Source organism: Dendropsophus ebraccatus, chromosome 8 (genome assembly GCF_027789765.1).
Source record: "Dendropsophus ebraccatus isolate aDenEbr1 chromosome 8, aDenEbr1.pat, whole genome shotgun sequence".
NCBI classification, from domain to species: Eukaryota; Metazoa; Chordata; class Amphibia; order Anura; family Hylidae; genus Dendropsophus; species Dendropsophus ebraccatus.
This window is the reverse complement of record NC_091461.1, coordinates 108,116,568-108,144,554: the sequence shown is the minus strand read 5'-3', so window position 1 is coordinate 108,144,554 and position 27,987 is coordinate 108,116,568. Positions and strand designations below refer to the sequence as shown.

At 45.1% G+C, this 27,987-nt stretch overlaps 1 protein-coding gene across 3 annotated transcripts in view; it reads right to left on the bottom strand.

Moving 5' to 3' along the window:
- The window catches only part of ROR1 (receptor tyrosine kinase like orphan receptor 1), a 192,839-nt gene that overhangs the window by 26,959 nt on the left and 137,893 nt on the right, over positions 1–27,987 (bottom strand). For 2 of the 3 annotated variants that reach the window (XM_069981375.1, XM_069981376.1), the window contains exons 3-4: positions 27,313–27,600; positions 27,199–27,229 (exon numbers count right to left, since the gene is read on the bottom strand). In XM_069981375.1, coding sequence (XP_069837476.1) covers positions 27,199–27,229; positions 27,313–27,600 — 319 coding nt within the window. Of the gene's footprint in view, positions 1–11,229; positions 11,291–27,198; positions 27,230–27,312; positions 27,601–27,987 lie in introns of those variants that run through there. The other variant, XM_069981377.1, reaches the window with a different exon arrangement.

Here is a 27,987-nt window from a genome sequence, read left to right as displayed (position 1 = left end):
AACATTTGAAACTTGTTCCCCATCTATGACAAAAATTTCCAGAGCTGATATGCCCCACATCCCTATAGGTCAATTCCTTAAATTGTCACTGTCTTTTAAATATTTTTTGCAGAAATCAATAGTACAGGCGATTTTAAGAAACTTAGTAATTGGGTTTATTAGCTGAAAAATTTAATTTTATCATGAAAAAGCAGTTTGAAGCTCTCCCCTCTGTCTTCTTGGTTCTTTTATGGAGAGGGGAGGGGTTGAGGGGGATGAGGCACCAAAACAGGACAACAAAGAGTTAATTTACAGCTACATCACCGGGCTATCTCCTCTGAAGTCAGCACTGACCTCTCTGACCCCTGAATATGGCTTTCACACAGGTCCCACTCTGTAATCCTCTGTTTTCTGCTCTCTGCTGCCGACTAATCTCCCTCCTCCCCCCTCCCCTCTCCATAGAACAGACAGGGCTTGACTGATGTAAAAGAGTAGAGATTTCCTGATTATGAGCAGTGAAAGAGAGAGAGGAGGGAGGGGGGACCTGGGAAAATTATTTTTGAATGCAGATAATGGCATATTTGCCTAATAAACCCAATTACAAAGTTTCTTAAAATCGGCTTTACTATTGATTTATGGAAAAAAAAAAAATGACTGACACTTTAAACCCAATAGGGTTCCTATGCTTGTTCACATGTCCAATCCCTAACCGCCCGCAAGGGGTAGCTTTCCCAACACCTCTGGGTGAACATTTCAATGGTGACGTGTGATGGGAAACCACCATCCTTTAGACCCCCTCTACCTATGGCCACATAGCAGTCAGACGCTTGTATGTACAAGGGATGCCCTTCAATGTTTGGTTGGGGAAGACCAAGCTCTGGTGTCTCTGCTGATCAGCACAGTGAAAGGGCTGCGTTACTGTGACACCCACCAATTAATGGCTTATCCTAGGGACCATCAATATTAAAATCCTAGAGACAGGGCACTCTACTCTGGACAAACCCTTCTTGTTAGTTATACAGATTTTTAGGTTACTTCTATTTAAAAAATTCTTATGTTTTCCAGTACTTATCCACTGCTGTATGTCCTGCAGGAAGCAGTATTATCTCTCCAGCCTGACACAGTGCTCTCTGCTGCTACCTTTCTCTGTGACAGGAACTGTCTATGGGATTTGCTACTGCTCTGGACAGGTCCTGACACGGACAGAGGTGTTAAAAGGCTGAAGAGAAAACACCACTTCCTACAGGACATACAGCAGCTGATAAGTACTGGAGTACTTTACATTTTAAATAAAATGCAAATCAGAAATCTATATAACTGTGTGACACCAGTTAATGTGATAGAATTTTTTCTTCTCCACAGGAGTACCCCTTTAATAATACACTCACCAACAAGGTCCCAGCAACACTGTATGAGGAAACCTACTAATAATAGTTTAGTTTCCCTGCAGCACCACCACAGGGGAAAGGAAGCATTACACAGTGCCTATTCATGTCAATGGATTGTCTCTGTAATGAAGGACAGGACAGGTCTTCCAGAGCAAGAGACCCTCTTGGTTACCACCCAGTGATATTGGGAAAGAGATGAGGATCCTGCACGGGGTCCCCTTCTATTAAAGGGGTTATCCAGTGCTACAAAAACATGGCCACTTTCTTTCAGAGACAACACGACTCTTGTCTCCAGTTCAGGTGCGGTTTGCAATTAAGCTCCATTCACTTCAATGGAACTGAGCAGCAAAACCCCGCCCAAGCTGGAGACAAGAGTGGGGCTGTCTCTTTAAGAAAGTGGCCATGTTTTTGTAGCGCTGGATATCCCCTTTAATTACTAGAATTTCAACAGGTTCTTGCACATGATGTAGTATTCAGAATCCAGGTGTCTCACATGGCACGTATAAGTCAGAGCAGCGCCAAATAACCTTGTGCCACCTTACTAAATAACACTGCTATCCAGGTACATTGTGGCTGTATTCTAAAATTAAAATAAAAAAAAAAAAGTTTTTAGCCTCTCCCTTATGTGATCTAATGTGAAGAAATTACAACTTATAAGTATATTTTAAAGCTATTTGAGGTGAGATAATAACACCCCCTGGCACACACATTGCTTGGCGTGACTCAGTGAGTGATGCCATTCGCCAGAAAGTAATGATGAGGTAATGTGACACATCATGAAGGAACATAGGGGGGCACAATGCCAACGTCTGTGACCAAGGCAGGGCCAGTTTGCCAACATGTCGATACATCTGATCCTGTCATATGGGAAGTATGTATATCATGTGCACTCTCCATGGAGAATCCTGGGTAGAAGGATATGTAAAGCAGTAGATGCTACCTCCAAAAGGTGGCGACAGAGAGCTACTCTGCTATTGTAGGAACATATGACACTCTTAAATGATACTATTAAATCTCCACTATTATGTAAGCACTATATGGCGGTATGATTACTTTAAAAATCTGCAGCGGAATGTGTTAAAGGGATTTTCTGGACAAAACATACTACTACTAGAGATGAGCGAACCTCGAGCATGCTCGAGTCCATCCGAACCCGATCGTTCGGCATTTGATTAGTGGTGGCTGCTGAAGTTGGAACTACTTTCATACTGCCTAAAAGACAAAGAAATTGGGATGATAACTCGGGGCTCCTCCAAGTCCTATCAGGCATGATTGATAGATCTCTCCCTGTTTGGGTATAGGGAGGGATCTATCTGATGACTCTTAATCAAATAGGATATTATTGCAATGCTAGACATGACCAATGGACAAGTGTGGTGCTGTTCGCAAAAAAAGAGGAAAAACGTTGGCATGGGAGATATATAAAATGGACCTGGAGTGCTCCTCATCGCAGTCAGAGCTGATACCTGGGTTTTATCCATCTTATTTACCTCAGAGAGATGAACGGCTGGCAGGGTTATCTCTCCAGAACGAGAAGCCGATATGGAATGTATGGCAGCCGAGGTCCGTCCCAGCCTTTCAGCACTTTTAATCATGGTTCATCTAGTTGATGGCGCTCGCTGATAGGGCCGTGTACGGGGAAGGCTCCAGGATTCTGTGTCTGGCAGAGTAGGCCTCAGTGAGGTGGCACAGGCCCGAGGCCTGGGAGGTTCCTTCTACACAGCCAATGTAGGTGTCATATTTATACAGCTATCTGTGTACGATTAATAGGAACATCAGCGGCTGCGAGGGATTTATTCACAGCTGGAACCCCCCTAGTGTAATAATATAAATACATGGAGCTTACACGGATGGTATCATGCCAAAAGTAACTATGTGCATTACGTCGATGCGATCCACATGTTTTCCTTTGTGGGTGAGGATCTGCGGTGTTGCTAGGTCAGCACACACAGCCATATTTTATATTTCTGCAGAATGTGCAAGTCATACATGTGTAAGAAATGTTATATAAGAGTACCCCATCATCTACTGGATGTGATGGCCCGAATAGGCAGTTAAAGGGGGTGTCCACGTCATACAATATAATAAAGAATGCTTTGTTAATGTTAAAGATTTTGTCCAGAGTGTACAGTGGCTACAAAGAGCGTCTCTCACTCCGGAGGACCTGACACAGACAAGCCATTGACTTGAATGAGCACTGTAATACTTCATTTCTCCTATGGTGGCGCTGCTGGGTAACTAAACACTTACTGCTGGGTTTCCCCACAGAATATAGCAGGAGAGCACTTTGTGATCAATTTATTATTGAGTGAATATTCTAATATGTAGGAATTGATGAAAATGGAGAATAAATGCTAAATAAAAGGGGGCCCCTCACTGATTGTCAAAACAGGGGACCCCATTCCCCCCCTGATGCAACACTAGGAGGAATTTTACTGGAGCAGATATCCTTCTGCTACACTTTTGTGGTTACGCCCACCAGTGCTCCAACCCCACCCAATTGTCAACCCCTTGTGGTTGGCCCCTCCCCTTTTTGAGGACCGTTAACGACTATGGTGTATGGGGTTTCCATCAGCTCCTGCAAGAGGCGCTTCGGGGCAAGAGAATTTATATGTCATGTTCTATTCCCTCCAGCCCTGCACTAAGCACAACAATTTAGCCTAGAGTGCTCCTTTAATCTCTGAATCGCACTGGAAAGCTCACTATTGTGAGGATTTGCACTAATCCCTTTTTTCTCTTAAAGGGGTTGTCCGGCGATAAAATTCACAGAATAACACACATTACAAAGTTATACAACTTTGTAATGTATGTTATGTCTGTGAATGGCCCCCTTCCCCGTGTCCCACCACCCCCACCCCCACCCGTGTACCCGGAAGTGTGGTGCGCTATACATTACCTGTCGCGTGCCGACCACGGTCTCCGAACGTCAGCAGTGACGTCTTCTTCGGGAGGCCAGCGGATCTTCCCGAGTGCCGGCCGCCCTCTGCAGCGTCATCCGAAGCTCAGCCGCGATTGGCTGAGCATAACTGTGCTCAGCCAATCGGGGCTGAGCAGCTGATGATGTGGCCGCGTCATCAGCCGCTCAGCCGCGATTGGCTGAGCACAGTTATGCTCAGCCAATCGCGGCTGAGCTTCGGATGACGCTGCAGAGGGTGGCCGGCACTCGGGAAGATCCGCCAAGCTCCCGAAGAAGACGTCACTGCTGACGATCGGAGACCGTGGACGACACGATATGCGGTGAGTATAATGCACCACACTTCCGGGTCTAGCGTGGGTGGGGGAAAACACGGGGAAGGGGGCCATTCACAGACATAACATACATTACAAAGTTGTATAACTTTGTAATGTGTGTTATTCTGTGAATAATTTTTTATCGCCGGACAACCCCTTTAAAGTGTCACTGTCGTTTAATTATTTTTTTTTTTTGCAGAAATCAATAGTACAGGCGATTTTAAGAAACTTTGTAATTGGGTTTATTAGCTGAAAAAGGCATTTTTATCATGAAAAAAGAGTTTGAAGGTCTCCCCCCTGTCTTCATTGTTTTCTATGGAGAGGGGAGGGGTTGAGGGAGATGAGACACCAAAACAGGACAACAAAGAGTTAATTTAAAGCTACACCACCAGCTATCTCCTCTGAAGTCAGCACTGACGTCTGAATACCGGCTTTTGCACAGCTCTCACTGTGTAATCCTTTGTTCTCTACTCTCTGCTGTCGACTAATCTCCCTCCTCCCCCCTCCATAGATTACACAGGGCTCGACTGATGTAAAAGAGTCGCAATTTTCTGATAGTGAGCAGTGAATGAGAGAGAGGGGGGGGGGGACCTGGGGAAAGGCTTTTTGAATGCCGATAATGACATATTTGCCTAATAAACCCAATTACAAAATTTCTTAAAATCGCCTGTACTATTGATTTCTGCAAAAAAAAAAAAAAAAAACTACGACAGTGAAACTTTAAGGATTGTCCACTCTCATCAGTACATCCTCATCATTCCTCTCCTGCTCACGGATCATGGGAGGATATTATAAGCACATATTTCCTATACTTTGTAAGGACACAAGGGCATCATGGAAGATCCTATACCCCCCAATCACTCTGAGAAGTTCTTTATAGGATCCAGCCATTGATCTACAAGGTCTGCGAGGCTTTAATGTACAGAAATGTTAGAATATCCCAGAGCCTGATTGTATGGAAGATTTTCATACATGGGATGGATTGTTCTCTGCTCGTTGATTAGAATTCTATGATGTCAGGTCTCATTACAATAGACCCAGGCTGAGCCAAGTCAGATTTATCCGGAGACGTAAACATCGGCTGCAGAAGGTGACATGCTAAATGTCCTAATTACAGGGCAGCCTGCGTCTACGCCATGCTAAGAGAGTGTGCGAGCATCGTGCTGAAAGAGTGTTTATTGTAGAAGACTTCTGGAGCACGGAAACATGGGAACTACGTGCTAAGAACAATACAACACATGCCTAAGGTATAGGAATAGCTATGGTAATTCTATATAGGGGGCAGCATTATACTGCTTATATAGTTATAAATTGGCGGCAGCATCATAGTAGTTATATTCTTTTTCATAGGGGGGTAGTATTATAGTAGTTATATTCTTGTATAGAGGAGCAGTATTATAGTAGTTATATTCTTGTACATAGGAGGAGCAGTATTATAGTAGTTATATTCTTGTGTATAGGAGCAGTATTATAGTAGTTATATTCTTGTATATAGGAGCAGTATTATAGCAGTTATATTCTTGTATATAGGAGTAGTATTATAGTACTTATATTCTTGTATATAGGAGCAGTATTATAGTAGTTATATTCTTGTATACAGGAGCAGTATTATGGTAGTTATATTCTTGTATATAGGAGCAGTATTATAGTAGTTATATTCTTGTATATAGGAGCAGTATTACAGTAGTTATATTCTTGTACATAGGGAGCAGTATTATAGTAGTTATATTCCTGTATATAGGGGGCAGTATTATAGTAGTTATATTCTTGTATATAGGAGGCAGTATTATAGTAGTTATATTCTTGTATAGAGGAGCAGTATTATAGTAGTTATATTCTTGTACATAGGAGGAGCAGTATTATAGTAGTTATATTCTTGTGTATAGGAGCAGTATTATAGTAGTTATATTCTTGTACATAGGAGCAGTATTATAGTAGTTATATTCTTGTATATAGGAGTAGTATTATAGTAGTTATATTCTTGTACATAGGGAGCAGTATTATAGTAGTTATATTCCTGTATATAGGGGGCAGTATTATAGCAGTTATATTCTTGTATATAGGGGCAGTATTATAGTAGTTATATTCTTGTATGTAAAGAGCAGTATTATAGTAGTTATATTCTTGTATATAGGGAGAAGTATTATAGTAGTTATATTCTTGTATATAGGGGCATTATAGAACTTATATACTTGTACACAGGAGCAGTATTATAGTAGTTATAGTCTTGTATAAAGGAGCAGTATTATAGTAGTTATAGTCTTGTACATAGGGGCAGTATTATAGTAGTTATATGTTTACACTTAGGGGCAGTATTAAAAGCTTACTATTAATAAGCTGGAGAATTAGAACATCAGGAATAGAATTGAAGCTGCTGCAGATAGTAAGTCACGCAGCATTAGTAGCTTAGATGCTCCTATAGTTTTGGTGTCTCCTTCTCTCACACTTGCTGTCTACACACCACATGAATTTCTGACAATTTACTCTCAATCACACAGGGTCATTTTGCAGCAGTGTAAATAAAGCTGTAAACTGTGTGTTGTGAAGCAGGTCACATTAATGCTCATATTAACCGCAGGAGTCAATGGGAGCTCCATTTAAAGGTAATTATTTATTTCACCACAAACGACCCGACCACAATTAATCACATCTCTTAAAACTGGTACAAGTTTTTGTTAACCCCCTCCCCCCTCCTCCCACCTCTGGCCTCACATGTGGCTGGTAATAATAATGTATCTGCAATGATTTATAGCCACTTATACATACTGTACTACAAAACTGCAGATATGTTATAGATGATGCATCGTACACCAGCTCCAGGCAGAAAGCAGTTAGGTAAGATTTAATAAAGAGAACTTGACATCACATGTATAGCAAATCTATAAAGTGACAATTATTTCTATTGTCTGCTTTATATAGGCTTTGTATCACAGCTATTTTTTCCGGTAAAGAATGCAATTATATTGCAAGGGTCCCTAGCAGAGAGGAATCCCCTGAGATGTCTGAGACTCCACAGACAGAATAGTGAGTGCAGCTCTGGAGTATAATACAGGATGTAACTCAGGATCAGTACAGGATAAGTAATGTAATGTATGTACACAGTGACCCCACCAGCAGAATAGTGAGTGCAGCTCTGGAGTATAATACAGGTTCAGGACAGCATATGTAATGTAATGTATGGTAATGTATGTACACAGTGACCCACCAGTAGAATAGTGAGTGCAGCTCTGGAGTATAATACAGGATGTAACTCGGGATCAGTACAGGATAAGTAATGTAATGTATGTACACAGTGACTCCACCAGCAGAATAGTGAGTGCAGCTCTGGAGTATAATACAGGATGTAACTCAGGATCAGTACAGGATAAGTAATGTAATGTATGTACACAGTGACCCGATCAGCAGAATAGTGAGTGCAGCTCTGGAGTATAATACAGGTTCAGGACAGCATATGTAATGTAATGTATGGTAATGTATGTACACATTGACCCACCAGTAGAATAGTGAGTGCAGCTCTGGAGTATAATACAGGATGTAACTCAGGATCAGTACAGGATAAGTAATGTAATGTATGTACACAGTGACCTCACCAGCAGAATAGTGAGTGCAGCTCTGGAATATAATACAGGATGTAACTCAGGATTAGTACAGGATAAGTAATGTAATGTATGTACACAGTGACCCCACCAGCAGAATAGTGAGTGCAGCTCTGGAGTATAATAGAGGATGCAACCTGCGTCAGTACAAGATCATTAATGTAATGTATGTACACAGTGACCCCACCAGCAGAATAGTGAGTGCAGCTCTGGAGTATAATAGAGGATGCAACCTGCGTCAGTACAAGATCATTAATGTAATACTTTTACAAAATGACTCAAATTTTTATGTTGATTAGTTATTTCTCAAGCAACATATTTTACAATACACAAATATAATTTTAATCTCTACAGATCATCATTCAGACACCTCCTGTTACTAACCCTAAATCAGCCTACTATGACTTTATCTATCATTATGTAGATTACTTTGTACCGTATCAGAATTTCCTTCCATGGATCCATGGCGTATAAGCAGTTTTGAACACAACACAATTGGTTCATTGTGGTGGCCTCAGTCTCGGGTGGTATTCTAAGGGTTAAATGACAGTCCTAAGATGTTTACAGCAATGGCTGTGCTGCGGAGAGTTGAGACAGCGCTGCAGCCACTGGTCAATTAGAGTCCGGGACACATCTGGAATTCATCTTGACTCTCATTTTTAAAGAGCTGCCGCAAGATTGCTGCTTTCTCAATGACAAGTGAATGAGTGTGCGGGAGAACTTCACATCTCATTGATTATAACTTATTAAACACACAGCTCTAACTGCTTCTCCCAGAATGCTTCATTAACTCAACCGGAGCAGAACTCCCCCCCCCCCCCCCCACCTCCCCCTACAAAACATATATTTCAACTGGAAAATGATTGAGGTTTATGAACTCTAAAGGACACAGCAGACTGGGCCCATTCCCTACGTGATTTACATTGGGAAGCCGCTTAATAATCACCATTGGAGCTTTTTAATTCCAATGTCAAAATTATACATTAAAGGTAAAGTTGCCGGAGCTGCACTAAATATGCAATAATATATCATTAAATGGCCATTATTCCACCCCACAGCTACATTCACATTGTATGGTCACAACCAGGATTTGCTGATACCGTAACCTGAGGTCATTCACCGTGCATTCTTAAAGGGACACTAAAATAAAAAATAAAAAAAAAAATATTTAGCATGATAGTCTTCCTTGGTTGCTGGGGTGACCCCTACTATGACATCAAGGTCAAATTGCAGTCAAATGTTTATTAAGCGGGCTGTTTTTTTGTGGATGAGGGGCAGCTTTCTGTTTCAGTAACCTCCGTCCACTTTTCGGATTGACTTATTTATATCAGGGTCAAAACTTTGATAAAATGGGATTTCAGGCTGAGAAGCCGCTTTCTGTTACAGTAATCTACCCCCCAATGATCTGGTTAATCCATCTATGACATCATGGTCAAGTACAATTGGATCTCAGGTTGTTTTTTGTGGAGCTTAAAGGGCTTATCCAGCAAAAATCTTTTTTTTTTTCAAATTAACTGGTTTCAGGAAATTATACAGATTTGTAATTTACTTCTATTTAAAAATCTAAAGTCTTCCTGTACTTATTATTTGCTGTATGTACTGCAGGAAGTGTTTTATTTTCAGTCTGACACAGTGCTCTTTGCTGCCACCTCTGGCCGAGACAGGACTGTCCAGAGCAGGAGAGGTTTACTATGGGGATTTGCTGCTGGTCTGGACAGTTCCTGTCTCAGCCAGAAATGTCAGCAGAGAACACTGTGTTAGACTAAAAATAAAACAACATTTCCTGCAGGGCAAACAGCAGCTGATAAGTACAAGAAGACTTGAGATTTTTAGATAAAAGTAAATTACAAATCTATATAACCAGTTCATTTGAAAGAAAAACTTTTTCGCTGGACAACAAGCAATTTTTTTTAAAAAGGAGATCTCGGTCTATTTTGTTTGTGGCTGGGACCTCCCTTCACTGTTCTGGTTGCACACTCATCACTGTCAAATGTTGGGAAAACTGGATCTCAAGCTGCGTTTTGGGGCTGAGAAGCAGCTTTCTGTTGCAGTAACCTCCTGACTTCAATCTACTATCAGGCTATGTTCAAACAACGTAAGTAAAGTATTAATCACGGACGTTGTTGCCGATTTGCAACATGACCGTGATTAATACTTTACTTACGTTGTGCTGCAGCTGAGGGAATCCCGGCTGGAGTGTATACACATAGGGGGGGGATCTACGAAACATACGCCAGAGGCGTACACCAGGGAGAAGGTGCAGATTCGCCCCTTCTCCCTGGCATACGCCTCCCGTGTGCCCCGCTCGCCTGATGGGCGGCCTGGCGGAGTGTGCTGGGGCGTGATGAGGCGCACCTCATTTGTCATGATATACGCCTGCTCGCAGGAGCAAATCATAAAGCAAATCTACACTTGATTTGGTATGCTGGGCGCAGATTCGGGAGCCCGGTCAGCCGTATTCACTAAGAGGCGTATGTCTCTTAGAGAATCCTGCTGAGAAAAAGGGGCAGGGCTTAATATACGCCGGTCTTCATAAATCCCCCCCCCCCATAGTATACACTCTGGCCGGGATTGCTAGTGGTGCCGCAAAAAACTGACATGTCAGTTTTCTGCAGCCGCTCTTCATTGAATGGCGGCCGCAGAGATACTGTCAGTTCACACAATGGAGCGTGCAGCTCCAGCCGCACGCTTCATTGTGTGCAGCGGGGAATTCAGATGCACACTGATGCGCATGCATCCAAATTCATTAGTAGTGAAGTTCTGCAATACCGGCCAGGATGATCTTCAGTAACACCGCCCGTTCTGTGATACGGCCGGGTCACAGAACGGTTGGTGTTTTACTAAATGTAAACATGGCCTCAAAATGTATCACGTTGCATTGAGTTTTATGGAGGCAATGGCCATACTCAGATCTGTTTCTCAGTGTAGACCTAGTCCTTAAAATAGTTAAAAAAGAACATGGTGGAGAAGCTATAAGCTCCATAATGAAGATGTATTCTGGAGCTGTCCGCTCTGTGGTGTAGAGGATCTCCTACCTCCGGAGGGTCATATTTTATGCATCCTGTAACATATGTAGATGTTGGTTTCTTTACTCCTTGTGCGTTCTGTCTCCAGGATATTGGTGCAGGTCCAAACGCTGATCCGTAAATGAGCTCCTGGAGATGGCTTTATCTCAGAGATTTTCCTGTCCTGCTCTATATCTCTCTAGCTTTGTATCAAATTTCTGGACGTTCTCATCCCACACGGTGAAGAAAGAAGATTGCTGGAATTCCTGACTCGCTGCACGGACAAAAGTACGGAAAGCCATGCTGCTGGATTTTTCTCTAGTGTATACAACATAATATTAGGTCAATGCAAAGAAAGGGATCTAGAGAGATCTGACCACTGGAGAAGAGGATGTTGGTAAGATCAGGAGATTGGCCATGCTGCTGCTGAGAGTTATTCTAAGCCATTTCTTCATAGGGGTGTAAACCCCTATAGACCTTTCATAGGATAAATGGACAGGCTCAGAAGTTCTATAAGGAAATTCTTGTAAACAATTAGAAAACCCATCATTCTATTAGGGAATAATGGAAGGGGAAAGCAAACTATAACCCCAATAAGTTAGCTAGAGTAGTAAACAACAACAAAGAGTGTCTCTCTTTCTGGAGGACTAAGTACGTCCATGTCCACGATCCTTTCAATGGGCAGCATATAATCCTTAAAGAAGCAGTTAAAAAAAAATTTTTATTGGCCCCCCTCACTAGGCGCTGGCGTGTATACTCACGGCAGGTCATCAGTGTCCCATGGCGCGCCTTTTTTTCGGTCCCGTGGCACCGTTCAAATCCGGCACACGCTCACGTCATCGGGTGCTGTAACCCCTCTTCTGTCTCCTGTGATTGAACGCTGGAAGTCACACTCCTCCATAGAGAATGCACTCTAAAACGTGACTTCCGGCGTTCAATCACAGGAGACAAAAGAGAGGTCACAGCAGCCGATGACGTGAGCGTGCGCCGGATTTGAATGGTGCCGACACCTATCACCTGCCATGAGTATACGTGCCAGAGCCCAGCAAGGGGGCCAATAAAAATTTTTGGTGAACTGCTTCTTTAAGGCCGAGTTCACACTGTAAGACACAGGCCGTTCTGTGACCCGGGAGTCACAGAACCGCCAGTGTCAGTAAAGTTTATCCCAGCTGGTACTTCAGTAGCGGCTGGATGAACTTCATGTGTGCTGAATAAAGATGCGGACGCAACCGTGTGCACCCGCATCCCAATTCACCATAGCCGACAAGTCTGAGCCGCACTCTCCACTGTGTGAGCTGTCAGTGTTGTGTCAGTGCACAAAACTAACATACTATGTGTATACACTCTGGCCAGGATTCCCTCTGACTGCAATGCAATGTAACTTTTGTATTAATAACAGCAATTGTTGCAAATCAACAACAATGGCCGTGATTAATAAAAAAGTTACATTGCATGAACATAGCCTAAAGAGGTATTCCAGGAAAAATCAAATCAAGTAGAAGATCGTGGGGGGTCCGACCTCTGTACACCCCGCCAATCTCCATATCAGGCCCGGCTTCTGTTTAATGAATAGAGCCGCGGGTAAGGCACATGACCCGCGGCTCTATGGAGCCGTGGTTCCATGGCAATGAATAGAGCCTCAGGTCACATGCCGTACCCATGGCTCTATTCATTACACAGAAGCTGGGGCGCGATACAGAGATCGGCAGGGGGTATAGAGGTCGGACCCCCTGCAATCTCCTACTTTTCTCCTATCCTGTGGATAGCGGAAAAGTAGATTTTTCCTGGAATACTCCCTTAAAGCGGTTATCCAGTGCTCCAAAATCATGCCCACTTTCTCCCAGAGACGGACCCACTCTTGTCTCCAGCTTGGGTGGGGTTTTGCTGCTCAGTTCCATTGAAGTGAATGGAGCTTAATTGCAAATCGCACCTGAACTGGAGAAAAGAGTCGTGCTGTCTCTGAAAGAAAGTGGCCATGTTTTTGTAGCACTGGATAACCCCTTTAATTTCCCAGGTGGTGGCACGTTCTATTTCAGATGACAAATATTCTCTTACAGTCCTGAGAAAAGCTTATTTTTGGGGAAATTTTTTAACCAAAATGATTGTAAAATACCTTAAAATATTTAGGGGAGAGGTCATAAGTAGTAGTAGTAGTAGTACAACCCTAAACGTAGTAAATCCTTGTTCTAATAGGTAATTTTGAGGTATTAGAAGGCTCTTTGAATCAAGATCCTATATCAGAGAGTAGAGTAGCTAAAAAGAGCGTCTCTCTTCCTGGAGGACCTGAGCTGTCCTGAAGTAATTGGACAATCTAAGGCTGGGTTCACACTACAAATATTTCAGTCAGTATTGTGGTCCTCATATTGCAACCAAAACCAGGAGTGGATTAAAAACACAGAAAGGATCTGTTCACACAATGTTGAAATTGAGTGGATGGCCGCCATATAACAGTAAATAACTGCTATACTGAAATATACATAGTGTGAACCCAGCCTTAGGAGGGACACCACTGCAGCCACTGATTGGCTGAGCGGCACTGGGGAAGACAGATAGAAGACCTGAGGTAAGAATAATTTCACTGCTCCTCAGACCCCTTTTGCGGTTTAAAGTGTACCCTTGATGATTGGCCCTTTCGGATCACCAGTGAGATCCTCTGCTAATTTAGAAGGTAGGGTCTCCACAGATACAGAGACACAGTCAGCTGATAATGCATCATCATCTGATTGTGTCTCGGTATACACGGAGACCTGACCTTCTGGGTTAGCAGAGGATCTTGCTGCTGATCCGGAAGGGCCAATTGTCACAGGTACACTTCTTTAAAGGTGCGTTTACACAGAAAGATTTATCTGACAGATTTTGGAAGCCAAAGCCAGGAATGGATTTGAAAAGAGGATAGATCCCAGTCCTTCCTTTATGACCTGATCCCTGTTTATAGTCTGCTCCAAGTTTTGGCTTCTAAGATCTGTCAGATAAATCTGTCTGTGTAAACACACCATTATTTTTTAAATGGGCCCCATGTAATGCTTTATTTCACCTACGGGGGTGCTGCAGAGAAACAACACTTTCTGCTAGGTTCTGACAAGTATGGAACCCCCTTTAACAAACCACCAGTGCCGCAATTTAAAGGGGCCAAACAACGACCTTTAGTCTCATTGGAAGGAAAGAACTCACAGATGAGCATGTAATGTGGTTGAACACAAATACGAGCATATACGTGAGAATGATTTTGTGCGACCACAGACAAAACCACATCCCTCCTGTTGTTAACAAGATCAATAAAACCAAACGCGGTTTAAAGAGCATTTATACAGAACGTAATGGAGGCGACTGGATTAGGCGCGTTCCGTACCAGGCCCCCGTCCTCTGTATGGTTTTAATTATAGGAGTATATTATGTAACACCTCGTAATTGCCTTTTTGTTGGACCTGAAATGAATTTTTTTTTCCCCTTAAATGTGATGAGACAATTGGTTACGTTACCATTTCCATTTATTATATATAACCTTAGAGGGTAAATTATATTGTCACGCACTTTAAGGGCTTTTTAAATGCTTCATAATGTACGGCTGCGGCGGAAAGTATATTGGGCTGGAAGAGATTTACGACCCCATTTAATGTTTTTATTAGGCCAGATAAACACGTTCCCCAGGCCGTGGGTGTGTGGAAACAGACGGATACAAAGGTCCCTGCTCTGTGATTGACACGTCCCTACAACAATGGCCTGCATTGTCGTTCCAGAACCTTCATTGTTCTCGCCGGTCCCCTATTATGTTTCCCCGGTGCCCAGGTGGTCCTGGAAGCACAAACACCGTCCTGATTAATGACATCTGAAAGTAGCTGAAACCTCCAAAACACTAATCCTGAAGGGGATGGAAATGCGTCCGCCGGAAGGTCACACCGAGACCAGACTAAATCTTATGCAATAAAAATATTTTTCACATTTTTTGAATTTCAAAAAAATTCCAACCAGAGATTGTAGTGTTTAAGGTGGTATTCAAGTCATTGATGGATATTGCTAGAATATGTTGATCGCTGGGATCTAGAGGAAGAAGGGGCCAATGCCCCTTCGGCTGCTATCTGGATTCTGGGCAGAGAATTTCATCTCTGTGCCATTCGAGTGAATGGGGCTGTGTAACGCCTGGAGTAGTGGATCCACTGGACCGTCAGTAGCGATGGCACTAACCTCACCAGGGAGCCTAAGGGGCCGCTGGTTTTCACCAGAGCCCGCCGCAAGGCAGGATGGACTTGCTGCGGCAGGCGACCCCCCAGGTCGCTACCCCTGGCTTGGTTGCTAGTGACGGCAGGCGAGGCGTGGCAGGAGCAGTAGGCAGGAGATGGTGCTGGCAGAGGTCTGTAGGCGTAACCGCAGGTGACAGGCTGAACACAGGAGCAATAGTGTAACAGAGGAGCAGGAACCAGAAACAAGGACTAGGGACCAGGTAGCGGACAGGAATCAGGAACAACAGAAAGCTGGGCCAAACGCTATGGGAAGCATGTAGAGGCTGGAACTTATAGGGGAGTGATTGACATACAAGCCAATTAGGAGCGCAGTGCCCCTTTAAATCTGAGACAGCCGGCGCGCGCACGCCCTAGGAGGCGGGGACGCGCGCGCCGGCCGGCACAGCGACGGACAGGAGCGCGGTGAGGTGAGGCGCCCCCCGATGCCGAAGCAACAGCAGCGCCGGGTCCCTGCATATGGACACTGGCTGCTGCAGAAGTGGGAGAGAGGGTGCGGCGGCGGTCCGGAGCACGGGACGCCGCCGTGGCCCTAACAGTACCCCCCCCTTTGGCCTCCCCTTCTTTCTGGTCTGCAAGAATTCCTTGATGAGATCCCGATCCAGGATATTAGATTCGGGTTCCCAGGATCTCTCCTCAGGACCAAAACCTCTCCAGTCCACTAGGAAGAAACGTCTTCCTCTGACAGTTTTCATCGCTAGGATGTCTTCAACAATGTATACGTCGTCAGAGACGGCTTGTGGAGTGGAGGACGAAGCTTTACTGGAGAATCGGTTGAGGACCACTGGCTTCAAGAGGGAGACATGGAAGGAGTTCGGGATTCGCATAGTAGGGGGTAGACGGAGTTTGTAGGTGACTGGGTCAATGCGTTTTAGCACTGGGAAAGGACCAAGAAATCGAGGACCCAACTTGTAGCTGGGAATCTTGAGACGGACATACTTGGCCGAGAGCCAGACTTTGACACCTGGGATGAAAATTTGTGGCAGGTCTCCTCTTCTTATCAGCCTGGTCCTTCATGCGTTCAGAGGCTTTGAGTAAGGACTGTCGAGTCTGTTCCCAGATCGACTGAAGGTCAGAGATCAATTCCTCCATGGCAGGAACCTCAGATGATGGAGAGAGAGGCAGAGGAGGACGAGGGTGATGCCCGTAGACCACATAGAAAGTAGACTTGCCTGTGGAACTCGAGTCCAGATGGTTATAAGAAAACTCTGCCCATGGAAGTAGATCGGACCAGTTGTCTTGGTGGCTGGAAACAAAATGACGTAGGTAGTTACCCAGGATCTGATTGACTCTCTCCACTTGCCCGTTGGTCTGGGGATGATAGGCAGATGAGAAGTCCAGCTTCACTTGGAGCTGCGAGCAGAGTGCACGCCAAAACTTGGAGACAAATTGAGAGCCTCAGTCGGACACAATGTGAAGAGAAAGTCCATGCAGGCGGAAGATGTGTCGGAAGAACAACTGAGCCAGACGAGGAGCAGAGGGTAGTCCAGGAAGGGCCACGAAGTGAGCCATTTAAGAGAAGCGGTCAGTCACCACCCAAATGACTGTATTGCCCGCGGATGGAGGTAGGTCCGTGATGAAGTCCATCCCTATGTGGTGCCAGGGACAGTCAGGGACTGGCAAGGGCAAAAGTAGGCCGGCAGGTCTTTGATGGGGTGACTTATTCCTGGCACAGACTGCGCAGGAAGCCACAAAGTCCTTGACATCCTGAAGGAGATTGGGCCACCAGTAGTGACGGGAGATCAATTGCCCGATCTTTTGAGCTCCTGGATGCCCGGCCACCAAAGAGGAATGACCCCACTTCAAGATGCGTTTTCGGAGTGCGGGGCGCACATAAGTCTTACCGGGAGGCAGTCTCTGCAGAGTAGAAGTGGCAACTGGTACTAGGCGATCGGGAGGTATTATGTGACGAGGGGATTCCTCTTGCCCCATGACATCAGATGCTCGGGATAATGCATCGGCCTTTATATTCTTCTCGGCTGGACGGAAATGAATGGTAAAGTTGAACCGAGAGAAGAAGAGGGACCACCTGGCCTGCCGGGGATTGAGGCGTTGAGCCGATTGGAGGTAGAGGAGGTTCTTGTGGTCCGTGTAGATGTTAACGGGATGTCTAGCACCCTCTAGGAGATGACGCCACTCCTCCAGTGCCAACTTAATAGCCAGGAGTTCACGGTCTCCAATCGTATAGTTCCTCTCGGCAGGGGAGAAAGTCTTAGAAAAGAACCCGCAGGTTCTGGTCTTGCCTGATGTGTCCCTTTGCGAGAGGATGGCTCCTGCACCCACAGAAGATGCATCGACTTCAAGAGAAAACGGCTTGGAGACATCCAGACAGACTAGAGCAGGAGCAGAGGCAAAGGCAGACTTTAGGCTATTGAAGGCTTGTTCGGCCTCTGGAGGCCAACGTCTGGGATCCACCTTCTTCTTGGTGAGAGCCACTATGGGTGCGACCAGGGTAGAGAAGTGAGGGATGAACTGCCGATAGTAGTTGGCAAATCCAAGGAAACGTTGGATAGCTCTGAGTCCCACAGGACGTGGCCACTGGAGAACAGCTGAGAGCTTGGCTGAATCCATCTGTAGGCCCTGGTCGGAGACAATGTATCCAAGAAACGGCAGGCTGCGCTGATGGAAAACGCACTTCTCCAGCTTGGCATACAAATGGTTGGCCCGTAGTTTTCGTAGAACCTGCTGTACATGGGACAGGTGGGTCTGCTGGTCGTGGGAGAAGACCAAGATGTCGTCAAGATAGACAATGACGCAGACATAGAGGAATATATCATTCACGAATTCCTGGAAGACCGCTGGGGCGTTGCATAGGCCGAATGACATGACCAGATATTCGTAGTGCCCATCTCTGGTGTTGAAAGCGGTCTTCCACTCGTCTCCTTCACGAATACGGATCAAGTTATACGCTCCCCTGAGATCCAGCTTGGAGAAGACCCTAGCTCCACGGAGACGGTCGAATAGTTCCGGGATTAGCGGAAGAGGATAGCGGTTCTTAACAGTCACCTTATTTAAGCCCCGGTAGTCTATGCACAAAGAAAAATCCAGCGCCAGCGGGAGACGTGGATTTACGGATGAAGCCCTTCTGTAAGTTCTCCTGGATGTAGGAGGACATGGCTTCAGTCTCGGGCACAGAGAGAGGGTATACTCGACCACGTGGAGGAGAAGTTCCTTGAAGAAGGTCTATAGGGCAATCATAGGGCCGATGAGGTGGAAGAGCGTCCGCTTCCTTGGCCGACAAGACATCTAGGTGCGAGCGTTTCCCGGACGCTGAGGACGTTGGGGACATCTCTGCCGATAGTGATCAGCGCCACCGCAATAGAGGTAGAGATTCAGCTCCAGTCGACGGGCACTGTCATCAGTCGTCAGGCGAGCTCGTTCCACCTGCATAGGAACGTCTGGAGACGACTGGGGCATAGGAGCAACGGGATTCTGGAACACCGGTGCTAGCCGGGGATGGCGACGGGGCAGACTCAAACGCCGTTCTTGCCGGACCTCCTCCTCTCTCTCGGAAAACCTGGTGTAAACTCTGGTAGCCAGTTGAATGAGTTCGTGCAAGGAGGTAGGAAGGTCTCGGGCAGCGAGCACATCTTTCACTCGACTGGACAGGCCCTTTTTAAAGGTGGCAATTAGGGCGGCCTCATTCCAGTCTAGTTCTGCAGCCAGGGTGCGGAACTGGATGGCGTAATCACCCACGGAGGATGTTCCTTGAGATAGATTAAGGAGAGCAGTCTCAGCCGAAGACGCACGGGCAGGTTCCTCAAAGACAAAGCGGAACTCAGCCAGGAAGATTCGGAGATTAGCAGCAACAGGGTCATCACGGTCCCACAGCGGTGTGGCCCAAGCCAGAGCTCTACCTTCCAATAGGCTGATGATGAAAGCCACTTTAGAGCGCTCGGTGGCAAACTGACTGCTTAGAAGTTCAATATGCATAGTGCATTGAGTCAGGAATCCTCTGCACAACTTGGGGTCACCTCCATATTTACTTGGGAGAGCCAGTCGTAGTTTTGAAGAGGCTGCAGGAGGTGAAGACTGCTGAGCTGTGGTATGCTGCTGTACGGCTGCAGTCAGTTGTTGGATCAGCTGTGACTGTTGCTGGATCTGTTGAGCCTGCAGGGCGACCACTCAGGCTACTTCACGGATATCAGGCACCTCGCCGGGATCCATGGTTGGAGCCTACTGTAACGCCTGGAGTAGTGGATCCACTGGACCGTCACTAGCGATGGCACTAACCTCACCAGGGAGCGGAGTCTAAGGGGCCGCTGGTTGCGGCGGGATGGACTTGCTGCGGCAGGCGACCCCCGGGTCGCTACCCCTGGCTTGGTTGCTAGTGACGGCAAGCGAGGCGTGGCAGGAGCAGTAGACAGGAGATGGCGCTGGCAGAGGTCTGTAGGCGTAACCGCAGGTGATAGGCTGAACACAGGAGCAATAGTGTAACAGAGGAGCAGGAACCAGAAACAAGGACTAGGGACCAGGTAGCGGACAGGAATCAGGAACAAGGACTAGGGACCAGGTAGCGGACAGGAATCAGGAACAACAGGGAGCTGGGCCAAACGCTATGGGAAGCATGTAGAGGCTCCAACACCTGGAAGGGGGCAGGGCTGGAACTTATAGGGAAGTGATTGACATACAAGCCAATTAGGAGCGCAGTGCCCCTTTAAATCTGAGACAGCCGGCGCGCGCGCGCACGCCCTAGGAGGCGGGGACGCGCGCACCGGCCGGCACAGCGACGGACAGGAGCTCGGTGAGGTGAGGCGCCCCCCGGGCCCGAAGCAACAGCAGCGCCGGGTCCCTGCATACGGACACCGGCTGCTGCAGAAGTGGGAGAGAGGGTGCGGTGGCGGTCCGGAGCACGGGACGCCGCCGTGGCCCTAACAGGCTGAGATAATATACCTGCACAATATGGGGGAAATTTATTAAACATGGTGTAAAGTGAAACTGGCTCAGTTGCCCCTAGCAACCAATCAGATTCCATCTTTCATTCCTCACAGAGTCTTTGGAAAATGAAAGGTGGAATCTGATTGGTTGCTAGGGGCAACTGAGCCAGTTTCACTTTACACCATGTTTGATAAATCTCCCCCTATGTGTTCAGGAATAGCACACGTGCTGTGGGCCCTTTATTTCCCTTAGGGCCCTTATGCATTATGTGATGTAACATTGCAAACGAGTTCCAGTCAGTGAGATTGGCGTTGGTTTGCACAGCCTTTACAAGGCGCAATCAATTGTGTGGCATGGCACTGGCCTTTGGCTGTCCAGGCATGATGGGAATTGTAGTTTTGCAACATCAGGAGGGTCGAAGGTTTCCCATGCCTGCTATAGGATTGTGTCAGTGCGGCATGCATAGCATGCATACATATGTGCTCCGTTTCAAATCTTGACATTTCCGTTTTGCCTTTTTCTTCCAGTCCCGAAACTGGCACAGGCCTCCATGCAGTGGGTGGATGTTGGAATAAAGGAAAATCTCTGAGTAAAATGCTTTTTATATGAACGTGAACAGAGCTGAGAGCTGTAAAGAACCATCTGGATGATCATTAAATCTTATTCACTACAGTCTGACCGCACACCGGGAACTAAGGGGGTCACCATTTCTAATAAGTACTCCCAGGAGTATAGCGGGACCCTGGTGATTAGCTGTGATCTGTTACACAATCCAGCTGCAAGTGTTCAATGTCCCTGCAGCACCACCACAGGAGAAATGTAGAATTACACCGGTCATTGTTAGTAGCACGGACGAGTTGGGTCCTCCAGAATGAGAGACATTCCTTGTAGCCATTTTTCTCCATTATATTTCAGTAAATGTATCATGAGTACATACGCTTTAAAGTGTACCTGTCATTTAATTTTTTTTTGCAGAAATCAATAGTACAGATGATTTTAAGAAACTTTGTATTTGTTTTTTTTTATTTTTATCATAGAAAAAGCAGTTTGAAACTCTCCCCTGTCTTCATTGTTCTCTATGGAGAGGGGAGGGGTGGAGGGAGATGAGGCACCAAAACTGGACAACAAAGAGTAAATTTACAGCTACATCACCAGGCTATCTGTTCTGAAGTCAGCACTGACCTCTTTGACCTCTGAATACCGGCTTTCACACAGGTCCCACTGTGTAATTTGTTCTCTGCTGCCGACTAATCTCCCTCCTCCCTACTCCCCCCTCCCCTCTCCATAGGTTACACTGGGCTCGACTGATGTAAAAGAGTCGAGATTTCCGGATAATGAGTAGTGAATGAGGGGGTGGGGGGGTGGGGCTGGAAAAAGTCTTTTTTAATGCAGATAATGGCATATTTGCCTAATAAACCCAATTGCAAAGTTTCTTAAAATCGCCTGGACTATTGATTTCTGCAAAATGGATAGAATGACACTGGTGCGGGGAAGCTGGTGCCGCAGTCGTTTTTTTGAATCGCGGCCCGATTTCCATGTACAGCATCATTCTATTCCCGGGCACTGCCCCAGGCTGAAGAAACAATAGAGCGGCATCATAGAGGGGCGGGTGTTTCCTCCCACTGTTTGGACCACCTTAGACTGCAGGTTCTAAGCATTACAATTGTATGCCTATGGTCTTGCTGATATCATGGCCCCATTGAAACAAATTGAAATCCTCTGAATCCATTTTTTTCTGCCTTGTTTTAGCCAATAGAGGGGTCCTAACAAGGTTGTTCAAAAATACACACATAGGGGGAGATTTATCAAACATGGTGTAAAGTGAGACTGGCTCAGTTGCCCCTAGCAACCAATCAGATTCCACTTTTCATTTTCTAAAGAGTCTGTGAGGAATGATAGGTGGAATCTGATTGGTTGCTAGGGGCAACTGGGCCAGTTTCACTTTACACCATGTTTGATAAATCTCCCCCTATATCACCTACCCACAGGTTTCTGATCATTGGAACCCCCACTGATCATAAAAGCAAAGATCTCACATCCCCCTATGTAAATGGCTATCTTCATCAGTCCCATAGAGATTCAATGTGCCAGAAACATATATGCTTGACAAAGGCTTCCTTTAAACGGGGGGACTTGGGGCCCTTCTTATCATGGCCCCATTAAAGGGGTTATTCACCAAATTCTTTCAAATCAACTGGTGCCATAAAGTGGCAGAGACTTGTAATTTACTTCTATTAAAAAATCTCCAGTACTTATGAACTGCTGTGTGTCCTTCAGGAAATGGTGTATTCTCTCCAGTCTGACACAGTGCTCTCTGCTGCCACCTCTGTCCATGTCAGGAACTGTCCAGAGCAGTAGCAAATCCCCATAGAAAACTTCACCTGCTCTCTAGACTGGAAAGAATACCACTTACTTCAGGACATTCAGCAGCTGATAAGTATTGTAAGACAAGATCTTTTTAATAGAAGTAAATTACAAATCTGTAGCACTTTCTGGCACCACTTTTTTGTGAACTACCCCTTTAAGGCTCTTGGCAGGTTCAGAATATATACCAGAAGCCCCAACCATCATAATGATATTGCTGTTAGGGCCCCCTGAGGGCCGATTGTGACTGCTACCTCTGCACCCTAGAAAGATCCATAATGACAGCACTACTAATCATAATAAATAGTAATACGACTGAGCTGCCGACATCCGAGAACAGAAGTATAAAAGTCCTTGTCTTATTCCACTTAGGTTCTATTAGCGAGAGGCCAAATATAGTAATTAAGTCTCATTCAGCTTAAAATGAAAACAATTCCGGAATAATTCCCTGCCGCTGTAATGAATTATCTCCCATCCACATCAGAAGAGTCTCTATTACGTGCCCCCGATCCCCATACATGATTAAGCAGAGACAAATACTGATGAAACAGACAGAAACTGCAGGCAAAAAAAACAGCCCAAATATTCTCCGCATAAACAAGAGAGAAAAAACAATTATATTGTCATAATAGGCAAATAGCACAAAGGCCATCATAGTGTAATACAACTCCCAGCATGCCCTGACACGTGCCCTTGTGTGGATAATATAGCTTAATCACTTTACATGAAAAGGTTTTGGAACTTTCCAATATACTTTGTGTTTCTAATGATTTGTAAGTTTGCTGGCATGTTCTTGTTTACAAATAGAATTGGAAAAACTATAATGTGTTGTTCTCTCATGATTGCCTAGCTAAATGGATTATAGTGTTTGTAGCTGCATCCAGGCCCCTATATCAGGGAGGCGCACAAGCTCCACTCGCCACAATAATGACGGCCCACCACTTAAAGGGAACCTGTCACCCCTGTGCCAGGACAGAGCCCGGACGACCCCCTGGTGCAGACCCATATACTTACCGCTTACACAAAGTCGCGGTCCCGGGGGTGACAGGTTCTCTTTAATGATCATAGAGAGATCAGTGTGGCCATACAGTTACAGCTGCACAGTTTTCTCTATCCCCTCCCTGCACTCATCTCTATGAGCATAGAGAGAACTGTGTGACCATACAATTGCAGCTGCACAGTTCTCTCTATCCCCTCTCCGCATTAATCTCTCATATCATAGCAAAAAACTGTGGAGCAATACATTTACAACAGCGCAGTCCTCTCTGTCCCCTCTTTGCACTCATCTCTATGAGCATAGAGAGAACTGTGTGACCATACAGTTGCAGCTGCACAGTTCTCTCTATCCCATCCCTGTACTCATCTCTATGATCATAGAAAAAAAACTGTGGAGCGATACATTTACAACTGTGCAGTCCTCTCCATCCCCTCCCTGCAGTCATCTCTATGTCTATGACCATAGAGAGAACTGTATGATCATACAGTTACAGCTGCACAGCTCTCTCTATACTCTCCCTACACTAATCTCAATGATCATAGAAAAAGAAACTGTGTTGCGATACATTTACAACTGCACAGTCCTCTCTGTTCCCTCCCTGCACTCATCTCTATGACCATAGAGAGAACTGTATGATCATACAGTTACAGCTGCACAGCTCTCTCTATTCCCTCCCTGCACTAATCTCAATGATCATAGAAAAAGAAACTATGTTGCGATACATTTACAAGTGCACAGTCCTCTCTGTCCCCTCCCTGCAGTCATCTCTATGATGATAGAACTGTCTGGCTATACAGTTACAGCTACACGTTCCTTTTCATCCCCCTGCACATTATGATCTCTATGATCAGTGTACAGAGGAACACAAAGTTACAGCCAAGACAATGCAGGAGCCATGCAAGGTGAGTAACCACATTCTGTCCTGGCATTCACAAGACATGCTGGGAGTTGTAGTTCCAGCCTGTAGACTAAAGCTGAGCGTTTGGCTTCTAAACACATTTCAATCCAGCAGAAATTCTTAGGTTCTTAATAGTTAAATGAAGTTGTAGACATTACAGCAAATGATTTATGAGACATCTGCAATGAGCTATTGGGGGCATTAGGCCCTGACACCCGGGTAGAATGTCTTTTATGTATTGTATATGTCACTTCTAGCACTCTGGGCACCACTAGGAAACATAAAATCTAAAACATACATCCATATTTGTCAAAAGCAAAAACCGTACCCCTGTAGTGCCAGGGAAATTGGCAGGATATTAAAGGGAAGAAATGTTGCAGCGTCGGCCATTGGAGGCAGAGAGTTTGGCAGCTTTCAGCAACCACTTCAGGGATATTTTTCTCATTATACTAAGTGAAAGGGGACTGGGAGGGCAGAGAGAAAACTACAGCGGGAGGGGGGGGGGGGGGGGGGGGAGAGAAGGAGCTGTGGAGCCCTGGACTAGGGGTGGCGGGGTAATGGGGCATAGCCATGTTCATATACAGAATATGTTCATATAAAGTACCCGGCTAGGATGCAATGCTGCAGTAATAGGAAGTAAAGATTTGTAAAAGTTATCAGAAGTGTGAAGCGTCATTGAATGTTACACTATAGCGCCCCCTCTGCCCCTCTGTACAATACGCATACAATGCTTACAATAAGTAGCTTTACTGTTACAATATTCTACTTATCTGGTTGAATGAAATCCAACATCAACGGCCAGGGGAGAATCAGGAGGCTGCCATACACATTATACTGTTGGCAGGCTCGGATGACTTTTCTCTAATGTGTTAGTGGTTGTCAAAGCTTTCTTCCAGAACCAGCACCACTCTTGTCCTTTGTTTGAGAGTGGTGTTGCAGCTCAGTTCCATTAAAGTGAATGGAGCTGAAATGTAATACCACACACCACCTGAGTAGAGGGCTGGTGCTTAAGAAAGTAGCTGTGCTTTTCTAATCAAGGAGAATCCCTTTAAAGGGGTTATCCAGCGCTAAAAAAAACATGGCCACTTTTCCCTCTCTTTTGTCACCAGATTGGGTGGGGTTTCAAACTCAGTTTCATTGAAGTAAATGGAGCTTAATTGCAAACCACATCTGAACTGGAGACAAGAGAGGGGAAAAAGTGGCCATGTGGATAACCCCTTTAAGTCACCTTCAATGTTTTACGTTTTATGTAGCATTTGTGAATGTCCCCCATTGTGTTTTTACAACAATTTACGCAATCGCACTAAAGCAGCTCCATTTTGCCAAGATTTAGGGGAATTCACAGGAAAAAAACAAACCAAAAACTAAAAAACAAAAAAAACAACAACATGTAAACACAAAGGAGATGTATATCCTGATAGTGATAGCAGTAGCAGTATACAGATATGGTGTTGGATGGAGGAGTCTGGGGGGGGGGGTATGGTCATATGAAGATATTTTCATATTACCTGGTCGGCACCAGCAGCTCCTGGTGGCGCTGTCCATTCTTCAAACCGATACCCAGTTCCCACAATCTGCACCGGTTTCTCTATATGCAAATCGGGTCCCTCGGTACACTGGCCCAGCATCCCAAGTGCACCAATATCTTCTTACCAGGGTGATGCAGAGCCAGGCCGAGGACGCATTTTATCCAGAAGGCTGTGCATCACCCAGGGGAAGAGCAACCCAATTTGCATATATAGAAACCAACACATATTTCCGGAACGAGGCAACGGATTAAAAAATGGTTGGCTCCACCAGGATCTACACGCTGGCGCGGATCGGGTGGTCCGAAAATATTTATTTTACTAATGGAAGTGGTACATTTACTTTAATAGGTGATGTCACCCTGTAGTTTACAAAAAGTCAGCTGACCCAGGACAGACCACTTCCTCTTACACGTTAAACACTGTGATTTTTTGTGGGTCAGGCTGACGACCACAGTTAGACTGTTAGAGTAATTAAATGAGTGGTACTTCAGGACTACAGAAAGAACCTGGGGTGCTTCTTAAAGGGAATGTGTCATCAGAAAATCACTTATTGTTTAAATAATGTTTTTATATTAAAAAAAAATTTTTAGAGAATTTTTGGTGAAATTTTTTTCAAATTTTCGATTTTTCTATCTATATTATAAAGTAATTCTAATATCTTACATTTTTCATTCTCACCAGTTTAGACTTCCTGTTGTGTCTGTGGTGATAAGAAGAGGCTGCTGTAAAGTGATCTGTACAGAATTGCAGCGTTATGTGACACCAGTTGATAGAGGAGACAAAAGCATCTCCCTATGGAATGACCTCTTAACAGGTCACAGAACGCGCTCAGTAATGTTTCACATTCATCTCAAGGGGACGGAGTCTGTCTATTGTCCTCTATGTCCATAAGCCTTGCTGTAAAGCATGTCACTAAATGCTGTTAAGAGCAGCCCAGGCAAAATTACAAATAAAAATTACAGTCAGAAAATAGAAACAGATTAGAGTAAAATAACAACTTTTAGTATCTGACTAATCAGTAAAAGAAAATTTAGGTGACACATTCCCTTTAAGGTAACAAGATACAACATGTCACAATTTAAAGAATGTGTTACTTACACTGAGCCAGGACTTGCTGTAGGAGGGGGACCTGGAAATAAAATAAGATGATATATTAATCCAAACTATGAATGGTGTATAAACACTAGAGAAAGGATATTATCAAAAACTTACCAAATTTGACAAACAGGACCCCGGTGGTGGAGACAGTTTTCCTCCCATTAGTGGCCACACACTGGAAGTATCCGGTGTCGGTTGTGTCGAGGTTTCGTATCCGCAGTCTGGAGCCATAATTGGTGGCACGGAAGGATATCCTTCGTGGTTCTTGCACGACGGGAGCATCGTTTTTTAACCATCGTATGGTAGGGGAAGGGTTCCCCGACACCCTGCAGTGCATCTCTGCCGTCTGGCCCAGCGACGTGGTTATATTGTTCATTGGTTCATCAAGCGTCAAATAAATATCTGTCGGGACAAATCAGAGATTTAGGGATACAAAAACTCACAAAAAAAAACATAGTAGAAGTAAAACAGACTGAACATAGCCTTAAAGTGTCACTGGCGGTTTATTTTTTTTACAGAAATCATAGTCCAGGCGATTTTAAGAAACTTTGTCATTGGGTTTATTAGGCAAATATGCTATTATCTGCATTCAAGACTTTCCAGGTCCCCCCCCCTCTCATTAACTGCTCATTATCATGAAATCTAGACTCTTTTAGATCAGTCGAGCCCTGTCTAACCTATGGAGAGGGGAGGGGGCAGGAGGGAGATTAGTCGCCAGCAGAGAGCAGTGAACAAAGGATTACACAGTGGGAGCTGCATTAAGGGTATATTCACACGGACGGGCTCGCA